Raw genomic sequence first — 19342 nt, forward strand, 5'->3', positions numbered from 1 at the left:
CATATGGGTGGAACTGAGGACCAGAAAAGGATCTAAAACTGTAATGGGTGTTGTGTATCAAACCCCGGCAGTAGTTATAGGGTGTTAGATTGTATAAATGCAGAAATTAGGCAAGGTGTGGATGTCCAAAGATGCGCAGGTTTGGTGGATTGGCCATGCTAAATTTCCCACAGTGTTCAAAATGGTTAGGTGGGGTTACTGGGTTGTGGGGATGGGGTGGAGGTGTAACAAAGGTAGTATTCATGGGGGATTTTAATTCACACATAGATTGTGAGAGACAGACAAGCACGTAACAGAAAGGTAGTGAATTTCTGGAATATGTCCAGAACAGTTTCCTGCAGTAGTATGTTCTAGATGCAACAAGGGTATGGGCAATATTAGATTTAGTTATGAGTAATGAGCCCAATTTAACTAGTTGCGTAGCTGTGCGTGAACATTTATCAAATAGTGATCATAATATGATTGAACTCACTGTAGCATTTGAAACTGAAAAGCACGATTCAGATACGAGAATTGTAAACTTAGGTCTCGCTGATTTTAATGGGATGAGACAGAGACTTGTCCACAGTAAACTGGGAAGATCTGTTAATGGGTCAAACTACTGAAGATCTGTGGAGAATATTTAAAGGAACATTTAACGAGATACAGAGCAAGTATATGCCCCTGAGAGGAAAAGGCTCCACTTCACAAAAAAAAAAAAGCTGAGGACAACTAAAGAGGTTAAGGACAACATAAAACTGAAAAAAGGGCTTACAAAAATGCAAAACACAGCACAGATCCGGACAAATGGTATTGAACAAAGTAGCTTATAAGACCTACTAAAAGGGATTATGAAATGAAACTTGCAAGGGACATCAAAATGAATAAGAAGAAATGTTATAGTTGTATAAAGGGTTTTATAGTTATATAAAGGTGGTCAAGGGCAATGTAGGCCCACTGAAAACTGAAAATGGAGATATTGTCCCCTACCACTATCAGTTTTCTTTTTGCTTCCCCCACTTGAATGGCCTCCTGTACCATGGGGAAATTGCCTCAGTATTTACAGTTGAAAAGGAGGACAACCTGCCGGAAGTGCAGGAAAAATTAATAGTCAATAGAGGGCTGCAGCTTAATACAACTAACGTAAGTGCCGCATCAGTTACTAGGAAATTAATGGAAATAAAGAGTATCAAATCCCCAGGACCTAACGGTTTCCATCCGAGGGTGCTAAAGGAAGTCGGGGAGCACATTGTAGATGCCCTGACTATAATCTTTCAGTGTTCCCTGGATTCAGGAGTCGTCCCTCTGGGTTGGGAATTTGCACATGTCAATCCAATTTTTAAGAAGGGTCAGAGGGTGAGACCAGGAAATTACAGACCGGCTAGCCTAACATCTGTTGTGGGGAAATTTCTGGAGTCAAGGATAGGGTAACTGAACACCTCGAAAAATTTTGGTCAATCAGGGAGAGGCAGCATAGATTCGTGAAGGGAAGGTCATGCCTGACAAATCTCACTGAATTTTTTGAAGAGGTGACAAAAGATAACGGATAGGGGAATGTCTATCAATGCTATTTATATGGACTTCCAGAAGGCATTTGATAAAGTCACACATAAGAGACTGTTAATGAAGGTGGAAGCCCACGGAGCTGGGGGAAAATTATTGACATGGTTAGGAGATTGGTTGAGTGGCAGGTGACAGAGAGTTGGGATAAAGGGTAATTATTTTAATTGGCAGGAGGTGACGTGGTGTACCACATGGATCTGTGTTGGGGCCTCAGTTATTCGTATTATTCATTAATGACTTGGATGATGACATAGAAATCATATATCCAAATTTGCTGTTAATACAATGTTAGACAGCATTGTAGGCAGCTGAGATGATAGCATAAAAATTTCAAAGAGATATTGACAGGCTAGGTGAATGGGCAAAATTATGGCAAATGGAATTCAACGTGACCAAGTGCGAGCTTATCTATTTTAGACCAAAAAAGGATAGAGTAGAGTACTTTCTAAATGGAAAGAGGTTAGGTATAGTGGATGCCCAAAGAGACTTGGGGTTCAGGTGCATAGATCCTTAAAATGCCACAAACAAGTGCAGAAAATAATCAAAAAGGCGGCTGGAATCTAGAGGATTGTTATATAAGGACACAGGGGTCATGCTGCAGCTAAGCAAAACCCTTGTTCGACCCCACTTGGTATCATTGTGAGCAGTTCTGGGCACCACACCTTAGGAAGAATATTTTGGCCTTGGAGGAGTAGGTTTACAAAAGCGATACCTGGACTACAGTAGTTGAGTTATGAGGAGAGATTACACAAATTAGACCTGTTGTCACTAGAATTTAAAAGGTTAAGGGGTGATCTGATTGAAGTATTCAAGACATTAACAAGGAAAGACAGGGTTGATAAAAATAAACTATTTCCACTGGTTGGAGATTAGAGGGCAGAGTGTAAAACTTAAGGCTAGACTGTTCAGGAGAGATGTTAGGAAGCAATTTTTCACTCAAGGTTTTGGAACTCTTTCCCCCAAACAGAAAACAAGAACAAAGAAAAGTACAGCACAGGAACAGGCCCTTCGGCCCTCCAAGCCTGCGCCAACCATGCTGCCCGTCTAAACTAAAATCTACACTTCTGGGGTCCTTATCCCTCTATTCCCATCCTATGCATGTATTTGTCAAGATGCCCTTTAAATGTCACTATCGTCCCTGCTTCCACCACCTCCTCGGCAGCAAGTTCCCAGGTACCCACTACCCTCTGTGTAAAAACCTTGGGCGGGATTCTCCAACACCCCGCCGGGAGGGAGAATCACCGGGGGGGAGACAATCGCCGTGGGTCGGCGTGAATCCCACACCTGCCGTCCCCCGAATTCTCCCGACCCCAAAAACTGGCCCGGCGTGAGTCGCACCGCCTGTCTTGGAGAATGGCGGGGTCCGGCGCGACTCAGTGGGCGCTGGGGCTGCCCGAAATCTCCGGCCCGCGATGGGCCGAAGTCCCGCCCGTCTGTTGCCGGTCCCACCAGCGTAAATTGGAGTAGGTCCCTTACCGGCGGGACCTGGCGTGCGGGCGGGCTCTCGGGTTCTTGGGGGGGCGCGGGGGGATCTGGCCCTGGGAGGTGCCCCTACGGTGGCCTGGCCCGTGAACGGGGCCCACCAATCCGCGGGCAGGCCTGTGCCGTGGGGGCACTCTATCCTTCCGCACCGGCGGCCGTGGTTCTCCGCCATTCTCGGTGCGGAAGAAAATCCCTCTGTGCGTGCACGGGGATGACACCAGCATGCGCTGGCGCTCCCGCTCATGCGCCAGCCGCCGGAGGCCCTTCGGCGCAGGTTGGCGTGGCGCCAAGCCCCTTTCCTGCCGGCCGGCGGGGCGCTAACTACTCCGGGGTGGGCCTAGCCCCTGAAGGGTTGGAGGATTCCGCACCTTTGGAGCAGCCCGACGCCAGAGTGGTTCACGCCACTCCGTCCCGCTGGGACCCCCGCCGGGTAGGGGTGGATCCCCTCTAAACCTTGCTCCTCGCACTTGAAACTGTTGAAGCTGAAGCAGTTGGAACTGGAACAGTTGTTAATTGATTATCTGATTCAGATAGATTTTTGTTGAGCAAATGTGTTAAGTGATATGAGCTAAAGGCAGGTATATGGAGTTAGGTCACAGATCAGCCATGATCTCATTAAAGTGTGGGACAAGCTCGAGGGGCTGAATGGCCTATTCCTGTTCCTATGTTCCTATGGCAGTGTCTGCAGCGATTTGCTTTTATCTAAATACATATCTACTTTAGAGATAGTGCCATGATCTAGCAATTGACATTAATATTTGCAATACTAACTTTAAATTAAATTAGCCAAAGCAGTGAGGAGTTGATCACGTTTAAATTTGATCTTACATTATAAAAATGGATCATAGGATCATAGCCGAGAAGGAGGTGATTTGATCCGTGGAGTCTGTGCCAGGTCTTTGAGAAAGCCATCCAATTGATCTCACTTCCACTGCCTTCGCTCCCCATAACCCCTTAATGTCTTCATGTTCAAGTCAATGTCCAATGCCCTTTTGACAGCAGATTAACTGTTCAAGCCTGAGATTCTTTCTGGCTTCTTATTTAATCGTCAGGAAGCAATCAGGTGAAGGGTCAAAGAGTATCCAATGACATTAGGCCACTATACTGTTGTGTAAGCCACAAGCTATTGCAACGGGTTTGGCAAAACACTGGAACAACATAATGCCTGATTCCCCATGTGATCATAGAGTATCTAAGGGTTTTAGTCACAAATTACAGTCCATGCATTACATTTCTGCGCTCGAGTGCAAAGGTACATTTGAGGCTCCTCACTGATTATTCCATGATTTATGCATGATGTTTGAATGATGCGTTTGGCAAAAAGGTTTAGAGACCCCCATGACACTTAAAGCTGGAGCCAAGATAATATTACTTGTGTCAGAGCCAGCTGCAATAAGTACTTTGACATACTTTTCTTTTGAAAAACAAAAAAATAGTTTATTGCATTCTTTTTGCCTGTAAATAAAGTGAATGAATTGCAGACATTAATTGTTAACTGGATAGATACTGGTTTACAGGCATATAATGTTGAAGCCTCACTGCTTCTACAGAGAGAACAGAGATTTTTGGTGTCATGGGCAGAGCTTCTAATTTAGGTTGAAGTACAATTCATCTCTCCTCCCTCTCAAAAATGTAAGTCTCCATCATCCCAGATGGCCATAGGCTGCTTTCCTCTTTGAGGGGGAAAGCTGACTGGTGTTGATTTAACCTGAGGGTCACCACACCTCAGGTGAGCATCAAGGTTGAGAAGATTATAGGATGTGTTCATGACTTGGACATGATAGGTAGGTCAGCAGATCTGCAGTAGTGTCAGATTCTATATTTTATGGTACATTCAAAGATTTGATCATTCAACCTGAAAATCATACACATTTTGATGTTTAATTCTGCACATGCTTTTAAAGTAGCAGATGAAAATTTTCACATGAATTTCTCTTTTCAGCTTTTCCAAGATTTGTACAGAATTAAACAGGAAAGTGTGGAATGTAATGTGATAGGAGAAAAAAAGACATTTGAGGCACATTATAGAAGTCTCCTGAAACTAAAAGTTCTGACTTTTAAAAAAATTAATTCATGGGATGCAGGAGTCATTGGCAAGATCAGCATTTGTTGTCAATTGTGAATTGCCTTTAAGAATGTGTTGGGGCAGGCTAGCTGCTCAGTGGTTAGCACTGCTGCCTCATGGCGCTGAGGTCCCAGGTTCGATCCCGGCTCTGGGTCACTGTCCGTGTGGAGTTTGCACATCCTCCCCATGTTTGCGTGGGTTTCGCCCCCATAGCCCATAGATATGCAGAGTAGGTGGATTGGCCACGCTAAATTGCCCCTTAATTGTAAAAAATGAATTGGATACACTAAATTTATTTAAAAGAAGAATGTGTTGGTGATCTGCCTCCTTGAACCACGACAGTCCATCTGGTAGAGGTCCACCCCTCAGTTCAGTTACGAAGGGAGTTCTAGGTTTTGACCCAGCTGTACTGAAGGAATGGTGATGTAGTTCCAATTCAGTTCTGAATTTAGGGAGGTGGTAACGTGGTGGTAATCCAGAGGCTCAGGTTAATGATCTGGGTTTAAATCCACAATAACAGGTGGAATTGAAATTCAATTAATAAGTCTGGAATTAAAAGTTCAGAGGTTGGCCTTTTTTGCTTCAGCTCATGGTTTTTGCAGATTAAGGGCGGGATTTTCCAGCCGTTCGCTGGCAGTGGGATTCTCCGGCCCCGCCGGCAGCGCACCCCCGCCCGAGGGTTTCCCAGTGACGTGGGGTAGTTTCACTGGGAAATCCATCCTCGCTAGCAGCAGTAGGATGGCATACTTGCAATGGAGAATCCCGGCCTAAATGTTTTTGTTTTGACATGAAAGTTGCCACCCAGGTTGAGAGGGTTGTTAAGAAGGCATACGGTGTGTTAGCTTTTATTGGTAGAGAAATTGAGTTTCGGAGCCATGAGATCATGTTGCAGTTGTACAAAACTCTGGTGCGGCCGCATTTGGAGTATTGTGTGCAATTCTGGTCGCCACATTATAGGAAGGATGTGGAACCATTGGAAAGGGTACAGAGGAGATTTACAAGAATGTTGCCTGGTATGGAGGGTAGATCATATGAGGAAAGGCTGAAGGACATGAGGCTGTTTTCGTTAGAGAGAAGAAGGTTAAGAGGTGACTTAATTGAGGCATACAAGATGATCAGAGGATTAGATAGGGTGGACAGTGAGAGCCTTTTTCCTCGGATGGTGATGTCCAGCACGAGGGGACATAGCTTTAAATTGAGGGGAGATAGATATAGGACAGATGTCAGAGGTAGGTTCTTTACTCAGAGAGTAGTAAGGGCGTGGAATGCCCTGCCTGCAACGGTAGTGGACTCGCCAACACTAAACGCATTCAAATGATCATTGGATAGGCATATGGACGATAAGGGAATAGTGTAGAGGGACTTTAGAGGGGTTTCACAGGACGGCGCAACATCGTGGGCCGAAGGGCCTGTACTGCGCTGTAATGTTCTATGTTCTATGAAAAAAGAAATTGGCCTGGGTAATGGTGACCATGAAACCATAATCCATTGTCATAAACATTGCAAAGTTCTCTTTGTTACTATCGGGTGGTGTCAAAGTTTGGAGAGCTGTCCCACAGACTGGTCAAGCAACAGCCTGACATACTCACCGAATCATACCTTACAGACAGTGACCCTGGCACCACCATTCCTGTTCCCCCAGCAGGATAGACTCAGCAGAGGTAGCAGCACAGTGGTATACAGTCAAGAGGGAATTGCCGTGGAAGTTCTGAAGATCAAAGCCAGACCCCATGACGTCTCATGGCACCAGGCCAAATATGGACATGATGGGCAAGGAAACCTCCTGCTGGTTGCCACCTATCATCATCCCCCACCTCAGTTGGTGAATCAGTATTCCTCCATATTGAACACCAATAAGCACTGAGCATAGCAAGGGCACAGAATGTATTCTGATGGGGAATTTCGATGTCCATCATCAACAGTGGCTTGGTAGCACTGACTGAGCTGGCTGAGTCTCAAAGGACATAGCTGCTAGACTGGATCTGCAGCAGGTGGTGAGGAGAAAGCAACTTCACCTCGTCCTCACCAGTAGACCTGTTCCAGGTGCATCTATCCATGACCGTATTGGTAGGAGTGACCACTGCACAGTCCTTGTGAAGTCTCGCCACCCCATTGAGGATCCCCTCCATCATGTTAACTGGCACATCCATGCTACATGGAATAGATTTCAAACTGTGCTGTAGCACTTAACCACAATCTGTAACCTTAGCCCAGCATGTTCTTCACTCTACCATTATCATCAAGTCGGAGGATCAACCCTTTTTTAATGAAGAGTTCAGGACAGCTTGCCAGGAATATCACAGGCACAACTAAAACTGATGTGTCATACTGGTGAAGTTACAACACAGGACTGGTTGTGTGCCAAACAGGGCAAGCAGCGTGCAGTAGGCAAAGCTGTGTGTTCCCACAACCAACAGATCAGATCTAAGCTCTGCAGTCCTGCCATATCCAGTAATGAATGCTGATGGACAGTGAAGAGAACACTCCACTAATATTCCTGTCCTCATTGAGGGGGGAGCCCAGCACATTTGTGCAAAGGTCAAGGCTGAAGCATTTACAACTATCTTCAGCCAGAAATGCTGAGTGGATGATCCATCTCGGCTTCCTCTGGAGGTCCTCGGCATCACAGATGTCAGTCTTCGGCCAAATGGATTCACTCCACATGATATCAAAAACTTACTGAAGGCACTGGATACTCTGTCGGCTCTGGGCCCTGACTATATTCTGGCAATAGTACCTAAGACTTGTGCTCCAGAACTAGCTGCGCCCCAGCCGAGCTGTTCCAGTACAGCTACAACACCAGCATCTACCCAGCAATATGGAAAATTGCCCAGATATGTTATGTACTCGAAAAGCAGAACCAATCTAAACCGGCCAATTTCCACCCCAGTGTACTTTCAATTACCAGCAACGCACTAGAAAGTATCATCGGCAGTTCTATCAAGCAATAACCTGCTCAATGGCACTCGGTTTGGGTTCCACAGGGCCACGTAACTCCTGATCTTTTTTTGGCTCTGGTCCAAATAGACAAATTGCTGAACACCGGAGGTGAGGTGACATCACGGCAGCATTTGACTGCATGTGATGTCAAGGAGACCCAGAAAAACTGAAGTTATTGGGAATCAGGGGGGGAGGGAACCCTCCACTGGTTGAAGTCACACCTTGCACAAAGAAAATTGGTTGTGATTGTTGGAGGTCAATCACTTTAGCCCAGGGACATTGCTGCAGGAGTTCCTCAGGGTAGTGCCTTGGCCTGATCATCTTCAGCTGCTCATCAATAACCTTCTTTCCATCATGAGCTCAGAAATGGGGATGCTCACAGATGACTGCACAATGTTCAGCACCATTTGCGATTCCTCAGATCCTGAAGCAGTCCATGCTCAAATGCAGCAAGACCTGGACAATATCTAGATTCGGGCTGATGAGTGGCAAGTAACATTCACGTGACACAGTTCTAGGCAGTGATTATCTCCAACACTGAGAGACTCTAACTATCTCCCCTTGACATTCAGTAGCATTACCACCATTACTGACTCTCCCACTATCAATATCCTGGGAGTTACCATTTAGCAGAAACTGAACTGGACCAGCCATATAAATACTCAAGCCACAAGAGCAGGTCAGAAGCTATGAATCCTGTGGAGAGTAACTCACCTCCTGGCTCACCGAAACAGGTTTACTATTCACAAGACACAAGCCAGAAACATACTGGAATTCTTCCTACTTGTCTGGATGAATACAACCACAACAACACTCTCAGGCAGCTCAACACCATCCAGGACAAAGCAGCCCACTTGATTGGCACCACATCTACTACAATAAGCATTCACTCTCTCCACCACAAATGCACAGTGGCCGCAGTGTGTACCGTCTACAAGATGCATCAGAGCAACTCATCAAGGCTCCTGCGACCACACCTTCCAAACCTTTACCACCTAGCAGGAACAAGTGAACCAAATGCATGGAGCATCATCACCTGCAAGTACCCCTCCAAGTCACAGCTCCACTGACTTGGAAATGCGTTGCCTTTCCTTCACTGTCACTTGGTCACAATTCTGGAACACGCTTCCTAACATCATTGTGGTTGTTCCTGCAACACATGGACTGCAGTGGTTCAAGAAGGAAGTTCACCATCACCTTCTCAAGGGAAACTGGTGATGGGCAACAAACGTTGGCCTGGTGAGTGATGCCTATATCCCATGAATGAATAAAGAGAAAAAGAGTCAGCATGAACAGCAGCCAGTGATAATCAGTGTGATGCCAACAGTACAGGATGCAGTGCCCATTACAGCTGGAGGGAGGGGAGTACATTCAGATCTTGCCTCTTTGCCCTAGCCATGGTGGAGACCATGGTCCATTGGCAGGCCTCCATTTGGGCAGAGAACAGAAGAAGAAGATGGTCTCACTTCCCTACCTCCATAGGCTTTCAGTCCAGCCTTTCAATCCTCTGAGCCTCCTGGATCTCTTAATTACTGGCTTGACACCAGAGAGCAGATGATATTGGCAGTACAGAACTTGTGTATCGCTGAAACAAGAGGTATGTTGAAGCTTTTTGTCTTGTACTCATCGGGACATCACAAGAACACCAATAGAAGAGGAAAACAATGATTTATACTGTACAAGAGGAAAGTGCTGATTGTTTGGAAAGTGGACTCTGATTGCTGGAAGCAGTACCATGAAAATGCCTCAGTTGATGGTGATTGATAGTTAATTGCAAAACGAGAGCAGTACGGTGGCACAGTGGTTAGCACTGCTGCCTCATGGCACCGAGGACCCACGTTCAATCCCGGCCGCAGGTCACTGTCTGTGTAGAGTTTGCACATTCTCCCGTGTCTGCGTGAGACTTACCCCACCAGCCCAAAGATGTGCAGGGTAGATGGATTGGCCATGCTAAATTGCCCCTTAATTGGAAAAAAATAATTGGGTACATTGGAAAGGTGGGACCTGTACAGATAGGACGGTTTGCACCTGAACCAGAGGGGCACCAATATCCTGGGAGGGAAATTTGCTACGGCTCTTTGGGGGGTGTAAACTAATTTGTCAGGGAGCTGGGAAAACGAGCTGTAGTCCAGAAGCCAGTGTTGAGAGTAGTGAGGTACTGAGAGAGGGTATCAAGGTCGCAGGAGTTTATCAGCAGACAGAAAGGTGTGTTGAAGTGTGTCTACTTCAATGCAAGGAGCAACCAGAATAAGGTAGGTGAACTTGGAGCATGGATTGGTACTTGGGACTACAATGTTGTGACCAGTACGGAGACATGGTTAGAACAGGGACAGGAATGATTGTTGGAAGTTCCAGGGGTATAGATGTTTCAGTAAGAGTAGGGAAGGTGGTAAAAGAGGTGGAGGAGTAGCATTGTTAATCAAGGATAGTTTAATGGCTGCAGAAAGGCAGTTCGAAGGGGATCTGCCTATTGAGGAAATATGGGCTGAAGTTAGAAATAGGAAAGGAGCGGTCACATTGTTAGGAGTTTTGTATAGGTCCCCAAATAGTAATAGAGATGTGGAGGAAGAAATTGAAAAACAGATTCTGGATAGGTGTGGAGATCTCAGGGTAGTTGTCATGGGTGACTTTAACTTTCCAAATATTGATTGGAACCTCTATAGGTCGAACAGTTTGGATGGGGCAGTGTGAGCAGGAGGACAGGCCGACAAGAGGGGGGGGGGCCCACATTGGATTTGGTACTGGATAATGAACCGGGCCAAGTGTTAGATTTGTTTGTGGGAGAGCACTTTGGAGATAGTGACCACAATTCGGTGTCTTTCACTATTGCAATGGAGAGGGATAGGGCCATACGGCAGGGCAAGGTTTATAATTGGGGAGGGGTAATTATGATGCGATTAGGCAAGAATTAGGGAGCATAAGATGGGAACAGAAACTGTCAGGGAAAGGCACAAATGAAAAGTGGAGCTTGTTCAAGGAACAAATACTGTGTGTCCTTGATAGGTATGTTCCTGTCAGGCAGGGAGGAAATGGCCGTGTGAGGGAACCATGGTTCACAAAAGAGGTTGAATGTCTTGTCAAGAGGAAAAAGAAAGAGCATGTAAGGATGAGAAAACAAGGTTCAGTTGGGTCACTTGAGGGTTACAAGGTAGCAAGGAATGAGCTAAAAAAAAGTGCTTAGGAGAGCTAGGAGGGGGCATGAGAAGCCCTTGGCAGGTCGGATCAAGGAAAACCCCAAGGCTTTTTACTCTTATGTGAGAAATAAAAGAATGACCAGGGTAGGGCCGGTCAAGGACAGTAGTAGGAAATTGTGCATGGAGTCAGAAGAAATAGGAGAGGCGTTGAATTAATACTTTTCTTCAGTGTTCACCAAGGAGAGGGGCTTGAGGATGTTTTTGAGGATGAGAGTGTGATACAGGCGGGTAGGCTGGAGGAGGTAGATGTTCTGAGCAAGGATGTATTAGCAATTTTGAAAAACCTGAGGGTCGACAAGTCCCCTGGGCCAGATGGGATATATCTAAGGATTCTTTGGGAGGAAAGGGATGAGATTGCAGAGACTTTGGCATTGATCTTTGGGTCCTCACTGTCCACGGGGATAGTGCCAGAGGACTGGAGAGGTGCGAATGTTGTTACTCTGTTCAAGAAAGGGAATAGGAATGACCCTGGTAATTAGAGGCCAGTTAGTCTTACTTCAGAGGTTGGTAAGTTAATGGAAAAGGTCCTGAAGGATAGGATTTATGACCATTTGGAAAGATGCAGCTTAATCCAGGATAGTCAACACGGATTTGTGAAGGGTAAGTCTTGCCTCACAAATTTGATTGAATTCTTTGAGGAGGTAATTAAGTGTGTAGATATAGGTAGAGCAGTTGATGTCGTATACATGGATTTTAGTAAGGTGTTTGATAAGGTTGCCCATGGTCGGCTCATGAAGAAAGTAAGGAGGTGTGGGATGGAGGGAAATTTGGCCAATTGGATAAGTAACTGGCTGTCACATAGAAGACAGAGGGTGGTGGTGGATGGAAAATTTTCAGACTGGAGACCAGTTACCAGCGGTGTATCACAGGGATCAGTGCTAGGTCCTCTGTTATTTGTGATTTTTATCAATGACTTGGAGGAGGGGGCTGAAGGGTGGGTCAGTAAATTTGTTGATGACACCAAGATTGGTGGAGTTGTGCATGAGGTGGAGGGCTGTTGTAGGCTGCAAAGAGACATTGATAGGATGTAGAGCTGGGCCGAAAAATGGCGGATGGAGTTTAACACTGATAAGTGCGAGGTGATTCATTTTGGTAGAAAAAATTTGAATGTGGATTACAGGGTCAACGGCAGGGTTCTGAGGAATGTGGAGGAACAGAGAGATCTTGGGGTTCATGTCCACAGATCTCTGAAGGTTGCCACTCAAGTGGATAGAGCCGTGAAGAAGGCCTATAGTGTGTTAGCGTTTATTAACAGGGGCTTGAGTTTAAGAGCTGCGGGCTTATGTTGCAACTATACATGACCCTGGTGAGACCACATTTGGAGTATTGTGTGCAGTTCTGGTCACCTCATTATAGGAAGGATGTGGAAGCATTGGAAAGGGTGCAAAGGAAATTTACCACGATGCTGCCTGGTTTGCAGGATAGGTCTTATGAGGAAAGGTTGAGGGAGCTAGGGCTTTTCTCTTTGGAGCGGAGGAGGATGAGAGGCAACTTAATAGAGGTTTATAAAACGAAATGAAATGAAAATGAAAATTACTTATTGTCACGAGTAGGCTTCAATGAAGTTACTGTGAAAAGCCCCTAGTCGCCAAATTCCGGCACCTGTTCGGGGAGGCTGGTACGGGAATTAAACCGTGCTGCTGGCCTGCCTTGGTCTGCTTTCAAAGCCAGCGATTTAGCCCAGTGTGCTAAACCAGCCCCTATGATGAGGGGGATAGATAGAGTGGACGTTCAGAGACTATTTCTTCGGGTGGATGTAGCTGTTACAAGGGGGCATAACTATAAGGTTCAGGGTGGGAGATGTAGGAGGGATGTCCGAGGTAGGTTCTTTACTCAGAGAGTGGTTAGGGTGTAGAATGGACTGCCTGCTGTGATAGTGGAGTTGGACACTTTGGGAACTTTCAAGCGGTTATTGGATAGGCACATGGAGCACACCAGAATGACAGGGAGTGGGGTTGCTTGATCTTGGTTTCGGACAATGCTCGGCCCAACATCGAGGGCTGAAGGGCCTTTTCTGTGCTGTACTGTTCTATGTTCTATGTTCTACTCTAAATTTATTTTTAAAAAGTTAATTGCAAAGCGTTTTCAAAGCTCATATCAGGCAACTTGATCCTGATTTGTCAAGGCATTACCCTGAGGAATGAGTCAAAGAATGACTGTCAGTTATTTTGCTTAGATGAAGCAGGCGTATTGTGTGTATTTGTTCTTTCAGTCTGCAAAGAATAAGGCCCTGTATATTAATGTATGCAGCTTCTAAGTCCACGCAAATGTGTTACATTGCAAGCCCGACTGACAATCTTACACTGGTTATCAGCATAATTCTTAGCACACTTTAGGATTGTTTGACAAATGTTGTCCAATCATGGAATCACATCTCATATCGGTCACTGTGTTTTGAGTTTTGCAAGCATAGGCCAATTGGGTACGGTCTGTACCTTACCCATTGCGAACAGTGGATGGGACATGCTTTTTGATACAATTCCCCCTGTCTTTGGGAGGTGTGGCTTACGTACCTAGCATCACACAGACACTGAAGTTCATATTTCAAATTACTCATTTGTGTGATAGTCAGAATGTATTTTTGGCTTGACAGCAGTGTCCTGTTAGTGGCAAATATCACTTGTGTTGCTGCTGCATAGTAGCAGCCTCAAACAGTTGCTCAAATTTTACACATTGTACCAGTTTCAGCTCGACAAAATAAAAGGGATGACCAATTTGGGTCAAGCTGCCTGCTTTAAGTGTCAAAAATTGCTTTGCAGTTAGTTGTCAATCACCATCAACTGGTGCATTCACCATGACAATGCCTCTGCCAATCAGCACTTTCTTCTCAAATAGTACAAATTGTTTTTTCCCCATATATCGGTATTCTTGTGAAGTATCCTGACAAGTGCAACACAAAAATCTTTGACACGTCTCTTTTTACAGTAGTATTCAAGAGCAGATGTTAGTTACGTTGGGGTAATGACTGTTGGAGGTCGATGGTGGGAACTCTTCTGGGCTCTGCTGGTCTCAGTTTGAACATTCTAGAACAATAAGGAAGATAATGTTCCAAGTTATTCGGTCAAGGACCGTGGAAAGCTAATGGCCATTAAAATGAACAGGAGTAATTAAATATATGGATGGAATGATGCAATAATAATTAGGAACTATTTTACATTGGTTGTAAACATATAAATTATATAGACACTGAACCAGTATCCATACGAAAAATTAAAGTGGAGTCAATGAATCCAGTCCAAAACAATAAAGTTTAAATTGAAGGTTCAGATACAGTCTAAGGATGCCAGTTTTGAAATTCAAACATCTTATTTATCCTTGGTAGAGAATAAGTGGATTTGGAAACCCTACTTTCAAGAAGTAATGATACTTTGGAGAGGGAAGCTTCAACATGGATGAAAATGGGAAGAGGCATAAAAAACATCAAATAAACACGGTCACTCAAAATCAATATCTTCTCAGGTGGCTCCTGTCAAGAAATAAATTGGCCACATTCAATGGCCAATTATTGTCCGGGAATATACCGGACATCGCACGACAATCACCAGGCAGGAATGTTCCCTTCCAGTCGGGAAACACTTCAGCAGTCAAGGGCAATCAGCCTCTGATCTCCGGGTAAGCGTTCTCGAAGGCAGCCTTCAGGACGCGCGACAACGCAGAATCGCTGAGCAGAAACTTATAGCCTAGTTCCGCACGCATGAGTGCGGCCTCAACCGGGACCTGGGATTCATGTCGCATTACATTCATCCCCCACCATCTGGCTTAGGCTTGCGAAATCCTACCAACTGTCCTGACTAGAGACAATTCATACATCTTTAACCTGGGGTTACCCCTACCTTTCGATCTGTAAAGATTTAATCACCTGCAAATGCTTGCATTCTAAGCATTGCCTGGCATCTTTGAATTTGTCTATATATATGTTTCTGGAACATACCTCTTCATGCACCTGAAGAAGGAGCAGTGCTCCTAAAGCTGGTGTTTGAAACAAACATGTTGGACTTTAACCTGGTGTTGTTAGACTTCTTACTGCACTTTGTAGGTGAGAGACTTAGCAGAGAGTGCCAAAAGTGGAGAAAAGATTTCTTGGAAATGTTTTAAAAAGGGAGGAAGATGTTCGGATCACAATGGGCAAGGAAAGGACTTTTAATGAACATGCAGGATGCGCTAATTCATGCAGAAGGACATCCTAACATGGTTGGTTGGGAAGCTTGACTCACTTTTAATCTGCCTTTAAAATACCAAGAACTTTATTGCTAAAGTTTATCCTGTTGTCGGGGAACTGATTTTTAGATATACTTTCCACTGGACAATAAAGGTGGGTAAACTGGTCGATTACCAGTACACTTGTCCAGGAATACTGAGGGCTGCAATTGTGACCTGCACTGTGCTCAGTTCAAATACAATGGGTGGGATTCTCTGACCCCCCACCGGGTCGGAGAATCCCCGGGGGGCGGAGCGAATCCCGCCCCGCCGCTCCGACGCCGGCTGCCGTATTCTCTGGTTTTCGGGCGAGGGCGGGGCTCACACCACACCGGTCGAGGGCCATGGCAGCGGCCCCCCTGGCAATTCTCCGGGCCCCGATGGGCCGAGCCGTCGCCAGTTTTTGGCCAGTCCCGCCGGCGTGGATTAGACATGGTCCCACACGGCGGGACCTGGCAGGTAAGTTGGATGGTGCGATCCTCGGAGGTGCGGGGGGATCCGACCCCGGGGGGGCCCTCCACGATGGTCTGGTCCACGATCGGGGCCCACTGACCTGCAGGAGGGCCTGTGCCATAGGGGCAGCTTCCTTCCTTCCACGCCAGCTCCTGCAGAGCTCCGCCATGGCCGGCGCAGAGAAGACAACCCCCTGCGCATGCGACAGAATACGCAGTCCCTTCGGCGCCAGCTGGCGTGGCACCAACCTTTCCAGCATCCACCTAGCCCCTGGAAGTGCGGAGAATTCCGCTACTTCTGGTCGGCCCGATGCCAGAGTGGTTCACGCTGTTTTTGACGCCGGCGTCGGGCCATCGTGCCAATTTCGGTAAATCCCGCTTAATAACTCAATTAGGTGCTGAAATCCCATCTGAGAACTCCTCAATGCGTGTAGCAGAGTCTCATAGCACACAGGCCTCTACTAACATAATGTCACTGATGTCATCCTCAGAGAAATATTTAGAATGGTACTGATATTTATATTCATATTGGTGCATGATCATGCAAGTTATTAAAGGAGAAGGACATTCAGCCCATCAAGCCTGTTTCACCATTCAGTTTGACCATGGCTGATCGGTACCTGAACTTGATTTACCTGTTTATGAGTATCTCTCAATGTCCATGTCCAACAAATAAAAGCAGATGATTTTGTAAATTAATATATGGCTTGTGTGCTATTTAACATTATTGGGAATCTAGAGTCACATGTAGTGTGTGAGTGAGTGAGAGCAGACTGTCATCCCGAAAGGAAGATAAGTGAATCAGATGGGTTTCTATAACAATGGTTTCATGGTCATCATTAGATTTTTAATTCCAGATTTACTTTTATTTAATTAAAATTTTACCATTTGCCAAAGTGGGATTTGAACCCAAATCTCCAGGCTGCATGGCTTACTAGTCCAGTGACAATGCCACCTAGCCACCACCTCCCCATTGTCTTTTGCCTCACCATAACTATGCTTTAATCATTTATAAAATGAAAATCAAAAACTGATCATGAAGGAAAAATCATTCCTGTTGTCTTACAATATAAACTTTGATATTTAAATGACAAAAGATGAGGGCAAACACCGTTTAAAAAAGTTAGCCAAAGACGAATAAATGTGTATTTTTAAATGTTTTATCCAGGAGGTGGGCAGCCCACCCTCATGACCCTCAGGTGATAATTGGGCAGTTCAGAGGGAAGTTAGGATTCAAAGTTTGGTTGGAGACTCGGCTCAGGCCATGTGTGGACAGTCTGTTTCCATAACAACAGTAATTACACCTCATTCCCTGTAAAGCCCTTCAAGATGTCCAGTACATTGCTATGTAAATGCACATTCTTCTTTCTTATGGACCAGTTGGGCCTTTTCAGCAATTGCAGTTGCTCTTACTAATGCCAGCATTTTATTTTGAGACTAACTTGGCAAAACACCATAGGTGGATTTGAGCTCCTATTCTCTAGATTATTATCTGGTAACACAACTACTCCATTCCCATAGCCTGCAGTTATACAATACCTTCCAGGGTGGTATCTTCTCCGTCTAAAGGGAAGCTGCTGCCTTCAGGGTATTCTGCAATCACACTGACTAGGTAGGTCGTTTCAGGCAGAAGATCAGTCAGGACTTTGGTTGTTTGGTCTGCAGGCACTCGGATTGAAATAAAGTCGCCACCCACTGCTACCTTGTACCTCAATAAGTACGATATGACATCTGAGCCAGCTCCTGTCCAGCTCACCCGAAAGCTACGTGACGTTTGGTCACTGGTCCTCAGATCCTTGGCCAATGCGAAGTCTAGTCAGAGAAAGAGACACCAATTATTACCAGTTCTGTTGGAATAATCAAACTTTACTTTCAACTTTTCAATGAATATTTGTGCTGTTCAGGTTGAAGGCTTTCAGTGACAAGGAATGGGATATTTTCTGGCTCCATAGGTCTGTACAATTGCATTCATTTCAACAACATGCTGTATAAACATAACAATTTTTATTCTTTTACTGGATTGAGGCTGTTTAATCTATGCTTCATCATTTGTAAAGAAAGTAAAATGTAAATCAGATGCTGATTGTTGAAACAAAATTTACACTTAGCATGAAAAATATAAAGAGAAAATTTGCTCTTTACAAATTTGGTTACCAATTCTGCCAGATGCTGAGTAAATTAAGGAGAAAGGTGACTTGAGAAACATTCCTACCTTGAATTAGCACTGTGTGATGTTCGCAATTACTTGTTAATATATTTGTGTGAAATGTATTTGCTAATTTGACTGAAACCCCCACCATCAACATACCCGGGTCGTCACTGACCAAATAATTAATGAGGTTCGTCATCCAAATACTATGACCCCTACAGCAGGTCAGAGGATGGGAACTCTGCAACAAGTAACTCACCTCCTCACTAACCAAAGCCTGTCCACCATCTACAAGGCACAAATCAGGAGGGTGATAGAATGCTCTCCACTTGCCTAGATGAGTGCAGCTTCAATAACCCTCAAGAAGTTCAACACCATCCAGGACAAAGCAGCCTGCAGCAATCTATTCACTACCTTAAATGCTCACTCCCTCCATCACCAACACATACTGGCAGCAGTATGTACCATTTACAGGATGCAATGTAACAACTCACCAAGGTGGCATAGGCAGCACCTCCCAAAACTGTGACCACTGCCGCCAAGAAGGACAATGGCAGTAGGTACATAGGGACACCACCATCTGCATGTTCCCCTCTAAGTCACACACCATTCTCAGATGGAAATATATCACCGTTCCTTCACTGTCCCTGTGTCAAAATGTTCCCTAATGGCACTGTAGATGGACATATACCATATGAACTGCAGCAGTTCAAGAAAGCGGCTCACTACCACCTTCTCGAGGGGAATAAGGGATGGACAATAAATATTAGCCTCAGCGGTGATGCCCACATTCTAAGATTCAATTTTAGAATAAAGTAACCAATTCATATATTCAATTTAGGACCTTGGACACATCAAAATGACTCGGACAAGAGAAGTGAATGCACTGTTGCCAAATCTGCAGATTACAAAAAAATGGATGGGAAGGCAAATCTTGAGGATGCCACCAAGAGCCTAAGGAAGGTTTAGACAACTTAGGCGAGTGAGCAAAAACTTGGCAGATAAAATATACTGTCTGAAAATGTTAAGTTATGCTCTATGGTAGGCTGAATAAAGGAGCTGAATGTTATATAAATGGAGGAAGACTGCAGAAAGTTACAGTACAGAGAAATCATGCATAAATCACAGAGAGCTAGCATGCATGTTCAGCAGGCCATTGGGAAAGCAAATGGAATGCTGATCGTTATTTTAAAGGGAATGGTTTGAATCATTTTAATTGATGGAGAAAATACTGGCAATGGCAAAAGGCTAGTGATTTACTGGAAATCAACTGACAGATACATGCTTTAATGTTGGAACCCATTTTGAACTCAGTGTGTGT

At 45.1% G+C, this 19342-nt stretch overlaps 1 protein-coding gene and 1 long non-coding RNA gene across 5 annotated transcripts in view; one reads left to right on the top strand and one right to left on the bottom strand.

Annotated features, from left to right (window-relative positions):
* The window catches only part of LOC119976369 (collagen alpha-1(XII) chain-like), a 370037-nt gene that overhangs the window by 315823 nt on the left and 34872 nt on the right, over positions 1-19342 (bottom strand). For 3 of the 4 annotated variants that reach the window (XM_038816870.1, XM_038816860.1, XM_038816879.1), the window contains exon 11: positions 17412-17684. The exons of the other annotated variant lie outside the window; for it this stretch is intronic. In XM_038816870.1, the coding sequence (XP_038672798.1) occupies positions 17412-17684 (273 nt within the window). The remainder of the gene's footprint in view (positions 1-17411; positions 17685-19342) is intronic. 4 annotated transcript variants of the gene reach the window in all.
* LOC119976386 overlaps positions 1-19342 on the top strand; it is a 71014-nt gene that overhangs the window by 46095 nt on the left and 5577 nt on the right. The gene's annotated exons all lie outside the window — the stretch shown is intronic.

This window comes from Scyliorhinus canicula, chromosome 1, assembly GCF_902713615.1.
Source record: "Scyliorhinus canicula chromosome 1, sScyCan1.1, whole genome shotgun sequence".
NCBI classification, from domain to species: Eukaryota; Metazoa; Chordata; class Chondrichthyes; order Carcharhiniformes; family Scyliorhinidae; genus Scyliorhinus; species Scyliorhinus canicula.